Here is a 12778-nt window from a genome sequence, read left to right as displayed (position 1 = left end):
CCATAAGTAGATGGTAACGCTAAAGGCTTCTGCTGCGGCATAATATGGTCAGGGGCGGACCTACGTGGTGTCAGGTAGATTCAATTGAACCCGCTTTGTTTAAAAATTTATCATTTATATAAGAGAAAAACATGGTAAAATTTGTGTATTAAGATTATCTAAACCTACTTAAAATCTAAGCAAGACAGTGGAGCAGTGGTATAGTGGCATTTTCACACGTTAAAATTTTTCTGCTTTTGGGTTAAGCATGCATTGGATATCACTGATATGGTAGGCCAAATTGGCTTATAACCAAAAAAAAAAAGTATTGAATCATAATTTATATACTAGTCAATGCTAACTACCAAATTTATCACCTATATTTTTTCTCTCTTGATTTTTTTAAGAATAAATTCTTTATTTATTTTGTGTCCTCTCACTCAAATTTAATAAAAATGTAAAATCTATTTTACCTCGAAACAAGAAAAAGTTTCACCTTTCCATAATTACATTTTGATATCTCTTCGATAGTTTTTTTTGATAAAACATGCAATTTGTTTCGTTGATATCATATATGGTATCTTTGTTTTCTATAATTTTAGTTTTAAAAAGAATTTAAATTGGTTCTTTGCAAATTTTTATATTTTTTCTCAACTTTCTAAATTAAACAAGTGTTGAGTGTTTTTTTTTTTTTTTTTTGTAAAATAATTATATTTTGATATTTTATTATTAACAAAAAAGGACAATAAAAGAGCAACGAGCAAATCATTTGTTGTGCTCAAGCTGCGTATACTATTTGCTAACACCATGGTTCTTTATTTACTATTTTAACTCACTTATATCAAATTCTAAATCCGCCACTGAATATGGTTAAAGTAGCCACATGGTGGTACTGAAGTGGCTCTATAACAAGATGGGCAGTGTTGACTTTGCATCTCTCTCCGGTGGAAATTACGGTGGCAATTGCACGCAGCACATTTGAGGCCGTCTCCAGTACCATCTTCTCCGGCAGCCATGAATTTACTACATCCATCAACGGCGTAGCCACCGATCCCGACGGCGTGGTTTTTGCGACATTCTTTGTACTTTGACTTTGGCTTCGACTTCGAATTCAGCGGCAGTGCCGCATCGATTACCTCCTTCTCCTTAATATGTTGTCGTTATTTTCAAGCTCTATGTTTTTCTTACTATGCGTTAGGCTGAACTTGAACTCAGTAGCTAATTAATTACATAATATTTGGGAAGGGTTGAAAAGGGAAAGAATATTTAGGGGTCGTTTGATTTGAATACATGCTGAAATTAATTATGATAAATAAATTATGCTGGGATAAGTTATATTGGGTTTAATAATACTGAGATTATTTTTTATTAGGCATTTGATTTGTTGTATTCAAAATAATATTCATGATATAATTTCTAAGATTAAGTTAATTGATTACAAAAATAACCTTCATCTTATTTATCTTTTATTATATAATTTCTTTTCAAACTTTAAATATTCATTCTTAAAAATAAAACTTCCATCTTATGTAGCTTAATATTTTATGTATGTGCATTTTCATGATTATATCATGTGTATTTAAAAATAAAATTTTCAACTTATTTAGCTTAATTTTTTTGTATGTGTCTTTTCATGATTATGTCGTGTCTGTTTTAAAAAAGAATCTTCCTACATCTTATTTAATTTGAAATTTCCAGCTTAAATTTATTAAAGTAAAAGATAATTTGTTGTTTATGTCACTTCATTTAAACACATATCATTCATGTACTATAAAATATTAAAATTCATTTTAATTGATATATACAATATCAATTTTCAAATGATTAAAAAATTATTTAATTTAAAATATGCAATTCAACAATGGAGTTGATATTTTTATTATTCTAAAGAGAAATCAAAATATATAAATAAACTTAATAATTAGTCAAATAAATTTAACGTGTAATATTTTCATAAATAAAAATATATTTATATAGTGTAATTTTTTAAATAAAATATATGAAGATTTGTCATAAAATAACGAGCAGTGAAAGTCGTGAATGTTATTATAAATGGTATTAAAAATATTGTGAATATGCATGGATGTAAAAAGTGATTATACAAAGGGTTTGTGGGGGTACTTTTGTCATTTTAATTATTTTAATCAAGGATAACTTATCATGGTATTAAAATACCTTGATAAGGGAGGGATAATTTATCCCGATACTAATTAATAATTCCAAAATAAATTATTCCAAGGTGTACAACCAAACAAGCAATTGAAAGGTATTAAAATTTTATCGCGAAATTATTTACTCTTATCCCAAAGTTAAAGTTGAATATCTTGGAAATTTGAAGCGCATTCCGTCATGATTCTCCCTTGTTAAATTTGAAGCGCATTCCGTCATGATTCTCCCTTGTTCTTTAAATGAAATTTTTTCTTATTTGATAGCTATTATATTTTATTTTATTTTATTTTTATTGATATTACTTATAAGGTTTTATTTAATTACAAATAGTTACAATATATTTTTTAATAAAGAGTAATTTGATAAAAATTATCAAATTTTTTTATTTCTAAAGCTCTGTGTCCAGTAAAAATATGACACATAAAATGAAACGGAGAGAGTATAATGTTTCCTCCATTTTTTTAATTACTTTATTTTCATCTTTAAAATCAAATGATACAAATTTTGATTAATATTTTAAGATGTATTTCTTAATCAAATTGAAAAAAGGAAAATTTTTAATTTATAGTACTTTTCATGTAATTTTTGAATATCTGAATTATAATTTTTTTTTAAAATTAAATTAATCTAATCTAATTTAGCTTTAAAACTTAGTCAAACTGACTTACGAAAAATGAGGAAAGCAATTAATAAGGAATAGAAAGAGTATAGTTATGCTCGATTCTTTTTAGTTTGTTTGGTTATTTTGATCTGACACAAAATTTAAGAAAATAAAGAAGACGAAAAACTTTTATTTTTTTGATTTTAAACTAAAGATACGCATCAAAATGTCCTGATATTAAACATATCACATGGACTAATTAAAATTAAAGAGTTATAAAAAATATTTTTTTAAAGAGACTAACAAAAAAAGTAACACAAATAAATTAAATAGAGGAAGTATATTTTAAAACCAACCTTAAAGTAGAGCTCGATGTCGTACTGATTGGTATTAAAAACTGATCTCTAAAGGGTGTTATAATTTTTCTTAACAAACTATATTCGTTTATGACTTAGATTTTTTCACTTATAGTCTTCACATTGGCGATCGATTTCTTTTACTGCTCTTTTTTTTATTTTTCTTTTTCAAAAATGGACCTCTGGAGGTCATTATTCTACTAGTTTATTTTTAGAAAGACAAATCGATCTCCGGACCGGTTGTTAATTAGGAATTTTTTTTTCTTTGTAGAAGAAATTAAGTGAAAATTAGTCTAAATAAATTTATTAGATTACTTATTATGAGTTATAGCAACATTTTTCATTAAGTACTAGACTAAAGAAATAATTGCAAGTTATAACAATTTTTTAGAATTTTTTTCCTTATATATCCGAAAATTATTTTTTAATATTTAGTATTCATATTATTTCCTTATCTATAGCATTTAATATTTATTACTCTTCGTTAAATCTTTTGATAATCATGGCAAGATATATTTTTGGTATCAATAATTTTTTATTTTATTTTAATAATTAAGTTTCAAAGTTTGTTTACAATTTAAGGAGTCAAATATGGTAAATATTTTTTTTTTTACATTGATACTTAATTTTTGATTTTTTACTCACTTTAATAATTAACTTACTTTCTACACTTTATCATCTTTTACGGTGTTTCTTAACCGATAAAACACTTCACTCTTTATAATATTTTTTTCATCTTCTTTTTTTTCTCCTTTTGATTCTCATGTATATGAAGTTGGGTTTCCCAACATTCATTCATTCGTTTGGGATATCCAACAACCACTCATACGCTTGGATTAAGAGTTCTTCACTTTAGTTTGCTTTTTTTTTCTTGAGACATGTCAGAAAAATACAAATGTGATTCCACTCTTAATAGAAAAAGCCCTAGATTAATACAAGAAAATAGTCTGATTATTCTATCTAGACTCTCGTTTAATTTGGGGTGTTTTACCCCTTTTCATTATCAAAGAACAAGAAGAAGGTAATGGAAGGTGAGTCTATTTTGCATAATCAAAGCAAAATTTTACCAATCAAAATAGATTTTTTAAAAAATTCACCATCATTGAAGCAAACGCAACTCAACATACAAAATTGTTTGGTGTAAAAAAAAGGTTATTGTTCCACAATAGAAGATGGTTGATAAGAGAAAAAATGTTGTTGAGCAAACTTCAGATTTTGATTTTGAAGATGAAATTCTCACTCATAAAACGAAGAAATCAAAAATGAAAAATCATGATGTTTCTTTATATGTCAACGGAAACAAAGAAATAAAATTTTTTGAAGATTCTGTATTTTCTTTAGGTTAGAATTTTTTCTTGATGTTTTTGTGTATGTCATTAGATAGTAATTGTAAATGATATTTATTTTTTTGTTATCTATTGTAGATTTGAAGAACATGATTTACATGAGGATTGTTAATATGTGTAAATTTGTGCATATTTGTATGTGTATAGATCTGTATGCACTTTGCATTTTTTTTTTAATTTTTTATAAAAGACGTGCAATCTCTCAATTTTCATGTAGACTTGGTGAAATAGTTTATGACCACCATGAAACATGTCTTTCCTTTTTCGTTTCAATTGTAACATTATTTTCACTTGGGTTAGGAGTTGTTTAAATCTCAAGTTTCTTATGCTAACAGTGAGGAATACTATGTATACCAATATAGATTTATTTGTTCAAATTTCTATTTGATATATGTTGTTCTCTAGCAAATCAATCCAGTTGATCAATTGGAGAAGTTGCAAGTTCATGAAATATATAAGTTAACTTAATTATTTATGCTTACAGTTTGAAATTAAAAAAGAAAAAAAAAGTCAATGCAGTAAATGTGAGACTGTTTGTTAAAGATGCATTTTTTCCTTAACTTTTTGTTGTAGGTTATCTTTTCTTTGTCTCTTGCCCAATCCTTTTGTTAGTGTGACTCTTATGCGTTGTGTATAGTAATTCCCTAGGTTTCCCAATAAGGAATTTTGGAGAACTTATGTCATCCAATGTTAGAAGGAGGATTTTTAATAGTTTTGTAATAAATACATTAATATTAAAGAAAGTACTTACAATATTGTAGTTGTATTTATTAAAAATAACAAAAGTTTTTATGTTTGATTTCCTTTATTTTTGGACAAGGTTTACCTGATTCATCTGGTCGTGTGTTATCTGTAAGGATTGATTAACCTAAGTAGAATCTGAAAATTCTTCTGTAATTTGAAAAACATTGACTCAAGTAAAGCATTGTTGCATTTATAAGCAAAAGATCACTTAATGACTCATTTTACTTTTAAGTTTTTATACATAAATTGATGATTTATTCAAATTTAATGAATGTTTAATCAATATGTAGATGTGATAATGTATTATTTGAGGAAAAAAATTAAAGTACGATGCGATGAAATCGATTACATACACTACTATTGATGTCTTCTTCATTAAATAGATTTGTTCAATTGTTTTCACACGTTCTTCTTCAACTTCTTCAAAATCTGAAATAAGCCTATCAAACAAACACAATCATATGAAAATAGATTTCTCCATTTTGAAATTATTCCGTTACAACTCTGTTTTCCAACATAAGCAATTGTTCCTTCATTTGGATGTATTCGCTTGTCCGATAAATTCTTAGTTGTAACGTACGATGGATATTTTACGAAAAAATCAGCAACCATTTTCTTTTGTTTCAGATAGATCTTCACACTTGCGTCCTTGTGTAAGACCATAGGCGGACATCTATCAGTTATTATATAACTTATTTCAAATTGATTTGAATTTGTGTCTATCCTCAGCTGTATTGTAATTGCTTCTACTAAACTTTTGTAGTTTGTAATTGCATCATACATAATCCAGTCAATACCAAAATCTCTAGGTACACCTGTTTCAACAACTATTATATAATTCTTGCTTTTGTCATGCAAACCATAAACATACACAACTTCAGTTACAGTGAATCGTTCAAGAGTATCTCATCATCATATTATACAAAATTCAACATTCTAAATATAAAGAATTGAAGAAACACATAAAAAATTTATTTAATTCTTTAAATACGTTTGATTGCAAAATATCAATTTGCTAAATAATTTAACATACCTGATGAATTTCATCTCCCTCCATGACGTATCACGATTGAATGTAAATTACCATACTTCATATTTTTTTCAATTCAACAATAACTTATGTTTACTTTTCTTTCAAAAAAAATTCTCAGAAGTTGCATAAAATAAAAAAAAATATGAAAGTTGATAATTGGAATAATATTATCATTTAGAAAAAAAAAATGAAAGAGTATGAAGATAAAAACTATTAATGGATGCATTAAAATAAGAGAAATAACAACGGTTAGAGAGATTTTGGGGGGTGAGATTGATATAAATTATTAAGGTTAACTATATTTAAGGAAGGAATATTGTAGATTAGTTATATTAAATCTATATTTTCGTTTTATGTAGTTATTTTGATATAATTTTTTTAATAAAAAATATATTTTTTAACCTTTTTTTAAAATGAAAATTACTATAACTTAAAAATTAAAAAGAGTTGCTACAACTTATAATAAACAATCTAAGAAGTTTATTTAGTTAATTTTTTCATAATTGAGCTCAATCACTTTGTACTTTCCCCAAATTTGATACTCCCTCCATCCCAAATTATGTGTCGCCATTTGATCGGATACGATATTTAAGAAATAAGTATTGACTTTGATAAAGTTACAAAATTACCCTTCTTAAAGAAAGGAGTAATAGTATTTAAAATCAAATGGGACCACTTTTAATTGAAAAAATAAATAAAACAAAAGGAGTAATAGTAGTTAAAATCAAGTGGGACCACTAAGGATAAAATTGTAATTGTGTCTTTAAAAACTTACCAAATAAGGAAAGACGACATTCTTTTTGGGACAGACCAAAAAGGAAATGACGACACATAATTTGAGACGGAGGGAGTACTAAAAAAGCCAAACCTTCAGAGGTCAAGTCAGCTAAAAAAAATAGAGAAAATGATCAAAACCCCCCAACCTTCGCCCCAAATCCCAACTACACACCTATACTTCCTATGACCCCCTGAACTATTTTAAAGTGAAATTATTACCTCCCCAAAGCTGACATGGCGAGAGGGTGTGTTTCACTATCTTTAAAAAAAGTGAGAACGTAATTATTTATTAAAATGTTATTTTTAATATTTCTTTATTTTCTTTATTCATTTTTAATTTTTCTTCTTCTTCCACTTCTTCTTCTTCTTCCTCCTCCTCCTCCTCCTCCTCCTCCTCTTCTTCTTCTTCTTCTTCTTCTTCTTTCAAACTAGAAACTTCAAGAAGTCATCAATGGAATCCAAGATTAATTTATCATCTTCCTCATCTTCAAGCACAAAATCGATTGGTTCCGACTTCAAGTTCGTCAAAAATTTTAAAATGGATATTGTTCATTGTTTTCAACTTTAAGGTCATCGAAAATTTCAAAATCGATATTGTCCATTATTTTCGACTTCAAGATCGTCATAAATTTTAAAATGGGTATTGTCCATTATTTTTGACTTCAAGATTGTCGCAAAGTTCAAAATTCTCTATTGTTTCCGACTTTAAGGTCATCAAAAATTTTAAATTTGATATTGTTCATTATTTTTGGCTTCAAGATCGTCGAAAATTTTAAAATTGATATTGTTCGTTATTTCCGGATTTAAGATCGTTGAAAATTTAATAATTGATATTGTTCATTATTTTCCACTTTAAGGTTGTCGGAAATTTTAAATTCAATGCCGTTTATTATTTCCGACTTCAAGATTGTTGGGATTTTTAAAATTGATATTGTCCATTATTTTTGACTTTAAGGTCGTTGTAAATTTTAAAATGAGTATTGCCCATTGTTTCTGACTTCAAGGTTGTCGAAAATTTTAAAATTTCTCTATTGTTTCCGACTTTAAGGTCATCAAAAATTTTAAATTCGGTATTGTTCATTATTTTCGGCTTCAAGGTCTTCAAAAATTTTAAAATTGATACTATTCATTGTTTTCGGATTTAAGATCATCAAAAATTTAATAATGATATTGTTCATTATTTTCCACTTTAAGGTTGTCGGAAATTTCAAATTCGATATTGTTTATTATTTCTGACTTCGAAATCATTAAAAATTTTAAATTCAGTATTGTCCATTATTTTCCACTTCAAGTTCATCGAAAAATTGTTTAAGTTTGAAAAGAAAAAGAGATGAAAAGTAATGGCGAAAAAATGATGAGAAGTGATAAAAAGTGAAAAAATAGAGAATAAAGTAAATAAAAATTAATTTTAAATTAAAAATACGTGTAAAAACGTTGTTGGCGCGTGCATCACACCACATTTCAAATGACTGGTTGTCAGTTTTCGGGGGAGGGGGGGGTTAATAATTCTAGTTTAAAGTAGTTCAGGGGGGGGGGGTCATAGGACCCCCGCAAAGTATAAGTGTGTAGTTGAGATTTTGGGTAAAGGTTGGAGGGGCTTTTGACCATTTTCTCAAAAAAAATATGGTCAAACACATCGACAGACACCTCAACTTGCTATGATTTTTTACTTTGACACCTTAAGGCTTAAGTTTACTATATTCATTTTAGACACATAAATCAACCGCCAACTTTGTTATTTTGACACTTTTCGCTGACATGATAAAATTTTTCACAAGTGGGTTCAATAAAAATTGACGAGTAAAGGCCCAAAATTATACATTATCTTTGCTTTAGACACAAAATAATACACATTCTTTCAAATGATGCACTAACAGTCCTTTTTGTTTAAAGAGTGGTGCATTTTTAAACATAATTCTAACACCGTTACTTTTTTTAACAGCAGCCAACCACTTTTCTACCAAGCTATTTTTTTCCCTCCAAAAAAAAAAGCTCCACCTGCATATAAGATTGGTTTCTTTCCCTCCAAAAGTATATGCCTGCATATAATATTGATTTCTTTCCCTCCACAAGTATATGCCTGCATATAATAATAGTTTCTTTTCCTCCAAAAGTGTATGCTCTGTTTCTCTGTCTTTCTTTCTTCTGAAAAACGTAACTCTTCACCCAACTTGAAATTGAAAATTTGAAACAAAAAATCATATCAAGCTCGAATTGAATCTATAGAAGCACGAATTATCCGGAAGTAATAATGTTCCTAAGACGCTATAGTGATAGACGATCGCCTCCTTTCTATGGTAAGATTCTTTTATTGTTTTTTCAAATGATAATAATTTCTTCAGATTAGAGCACATACTATTTCTTACCTTGATTTTGAGTAAATATAGCAAATATTTCATTTGCTCATTTTGGTGAAATAATGCTCAAAATCTGTTGATTTTCTTGGAATGTAGCTCGGGTAATTTAGTTTGCTTGTTTTCAATATGGTCAGCTTAATCATGTTAGTTCATTAGCAATAAATAATAATTTTGATTTTTTAAATCTGTAACAACACTTTATGAAGTTCACTTTTTGTAATTTCAGATTTTTCAATCGAGTCTTTACTTATGAAGGTGAAAATATATCATGGGGGAATTATGAAGCGTACACTAGACAAGCAGTACGTTGGAGGAATCATGGATTACATTGATTATGTAAATACGACAGAACTGAATCTTGTTGAATTCAAGAAGATGACAGAGTTATGTGGTTATGCGAATGATTCGTGGAAAATCTGGTAATAAATGGAAGTTGATCTCCAGATTTTGAAGTATACTCAGTTAGCAAAACCATCCAAAAGGACAATGTGCTTGAGATATGCTTTGAACACTTGGATTCTTACTTCAGATGGACAAAATGGATTCAGTAAATCAATCAAACATGGGAGAAAATGCTAAACAAATTTTGTATGAAAATTTGTCAGGTGGAAATTATAGTCACTCAAAAGATGATTTATTAGATGATGTTACAATTGATACACATGAAAAGAAGAACCAAAGCATTCTAGAAGGGGGGAGCTCCTTAGTGTTAAAATAAAGAGAAAGATAGCTAATATAGATGGAGATTTTGATTGTTGTAATTCTGAAGACACGGAGAGCTTACATAGTGATTCTGAAATTGAAAGTTTCAACTTTCCTCAGCACAATCCAAAATCTAATGGAGATAACCCAGTATTAGGTCTCGAATATATCTTTGATACAAAGATGAACTTTAAAAATGCTGTAGCAACTCATGAAATTAAGAATGGAAAGTCTATTCAATGGTGTAGGAATGATAATTTAAGAGAGGAAGCAATTTGCATACATCATCAAGAGTGCAAATGGAAAATCAAGGCTTCAAAAATGCAAAGAGACAAGGCTTTCTAGGTTCGAACTTATGATCCCCTACACACTTGTAATGAGTCGCACTATGATAATAGGACGATCACTTCATATTTCATTGCAAGAAAGCACCTCAAAGAAGTTACATCGGATAGAAATTAAAGTGTGGAAGAATTTCGGGATAAAGTAAGTGTCGAACTAAGAGCTCATGTGACCTTATCTCAAGCTAAAAGAGTTAAGATGAAAGTGATTACATTAATTGATGGTGATATTAAAGATCAATACAAAATGATGTGGGAGTATTGCAATGATATTAATAAAATAAATTCAGGCAGCACAATATACATGAAGCTTGTTGACAATGAGGTCCCTAATGAGCCACAGAGATTTCAAAGAATCTATATCTGTTTTGCTGCTTGTAAGCTTGGCTTTAGAGCGGGTTGTAGAAAAATAGTAGGCGTAGATGGGTGTTGTTTGAAGGGTCCAATGTATAAGACTCAACTATTATCCGTTGTTGGCCTCGATGCTAACAACAATATACTTCTTATTGCATATGCGATTGTAGAAAAGGAAAGTAAGGAGACATGGACTTGGTTTTTAAATTATTTGGCTGCTGATTTGTGTATAGGTGAGAATGGTTGGACGTTTATGTATGACAAGCAAAAAGGTCTTATTGAAGCATTTAATGATGTCCTACCTTGTGTGAGTCACAGGTTCTGTATTAGACACCTTCATAACAATTTTAAAATTGCTGGCTTTGGCGGTGTCATATTAAAAAAAACTTTGGGCTGCTGCAATGGTAGTACTATCAAAAGGTTTGATGACTGCATGAAAAATATTTCAAAGTTAGATCTTGATGCTGCTACTTGGTTAAATGAAAAAGAACCTAGTGAATGGTCAAGATCGCATTTCTCTTCAGATGTTAAGTGTGACATTTTGTTAAATAATTTGTGTGAAGTGTATAATAGCATGATACTTGATGCTAGAGACAAGCCAATTGTGACACTTTTGAAGAAGTTGTGGTATCTGCTCATGGCTAGAATACAAGCTAATAGAGAAAAAGCACAAAAATGAAAATTGGGAGTGTTTGTCCTAGGATCAAGGATATATTACATAAGAATGAGATTGCAGTTGCTGAATATATCCCTAGAAGATCTAATCATTAGAGCTATGAAATCTTGGGAGCTACAATTATGGACTACTGGACAGTTGACTTGAAGAGCCAAACTTGTAGTTGTAGGAAATGGAGTCTCACTAAAATTTCTTGCAAGCATGCTATTGCAGCAATTTGGGCAAAAAAAGATAACATTCTAGACTATGTTCATGATTGTTACAAGGTGGAAACATATAAGAGAATTTATAAAAATTCAGTTCTTCCAATGAATGGACGACAAATGTGGCCTAAGTCAAGTAAACTTTCTCCCTTGCCTTCAAAAATTTCAAAAGTTAAGAAGAATGGAAGAAAATCTAAGTCGCGAAAGAAGGAAGAAGATGAAGTTGAAGCTAATCGAACAAAGATGAAATGATAGCAAGACTCTCTAAATTGCAGCACATGTCACAAGCCTAGCCATAATAAAAGAACTTGTGGTTACTACACTGTGACACCAAAACCTTCCTCTTTATTTCGTCAAAAATTACATGTATTGTCGATTTTTATGGTAGCTTTGATTTTTAATTTAATAAGTTTAATTTAGCATAACATTATACTTGTTATTTTTTTTTAGGTTAGAAGACGACGGAATGAAGTGAAACAAGAACAAATGGGAGATAGCGAAGAAGACAATGAACCATATTTTGTTTAGGAAAGTTCTCAATATACACAAGAAAATGAATCTGTATTTTGAAGCTGTAACAATTTTTCTAGGGTTAAAATGGGTCACTCCATATGCTGTTTTTGCTGGTGTTGGATTCTGATATTATTTGCTATAATAGCTTGGCTATTATTTTTGCTGAAATTTGGTTGACCTTTTTGTTGGAATTTAGTTGCTGTTTTTTACTTAAAATAGCTGTGATTTAGATAGTGTTTTTGCTGGAATTCAGTTATTGTTTTTGCAGAAAAGTGACTGTCGAATTGATTGCTTTCATGCTAAACAGAATAGCTAGGTAGATCTGCTATTCATTGTCCTGTCATTTCGGATTGTTTGCTTCAATCTGTGTAGTTATTTAAGATTGTTTTCTTCAGCTTTTGTGTAACAAAAACATCTCTTTCTTCAAGAGTATTGGTTATTGTCCTTATTTTGCAGTTTTTTGTCAATGTTTTTGATTATTTTTTTTTTTTTTTGCTTATTTACATCACCCTGTAATGTATGTAATATTTCAATTCAATGCTGACCCCATGGTTTTGAAAGGTAGATGATTGGATTAAATGTTAAAAAAAGTCAATTTATTAGTTAACGTATAGTAATTTATTAATG

At 28.9% G+C, this 12778-nt stretch overlaps 1 protein-coding gene across 1 annotated transcript; it reads right to left on the bottom strand.

Moving 5' to 3' along the window:
• Positions 1 to 827: 827 nt before the first annotated feature.
• LOC124898568 (mini zinc finger protein 3-like) lies at positions 828 to 6252 on the bottom strand. The gene is made up of 2 exons (XM_047412209.1): positions 6229 to 6252; positions 828 to 1124 (listed from the first exon to the last, which is right to left on the bottom strand). The coding sequence occupies exons 1-2, from the start codon at positions 6250 to 6252 to the stop codon at positions 828 to 830; spliced, it is 321 nt and encodes a 106-aa protein (XP_047268165.1).
• Positions 6253 to 12778: the final 6526 nt, after the last annotated feature.

This window comes from Capsicum annuum, chromosome 5 (genome assembly GCF_002878395.1).
Source record: "Capsicum annuum cultivar UCD-10X-F1 chromosome 5, UCD10Xv1.1, whole genome shotgun sequence".
Classification (NCBI taxonomy): Eukaryota; Viridiplantae; Streptophyta; class Magnoliopsida; order Solanales; family Solanaceae; genus Capsicum; species Capsicum annuum.
Note: the sequence above shows the minus strand (reverse complement) of the source record. Positions and strands in the feature narration are given on the sequence as shown.

What these genes read in the sequence shown, in the direction of transcription:
- LOC124898568 (XM_047412209.1), bottom strand. Translation starts at nt 6,252, where the DNA reads ATGGAGGGAGATGAAATTCATCAG. An exon ending in AGGGAGATGAAATTCATCAG is followed by an intron (nt 1,125 to 6,228) that starts GTATGTTAAATT and finishes CAACATATTAAG; the next exon opens with GAGAAGGAGGTAATCGATGC.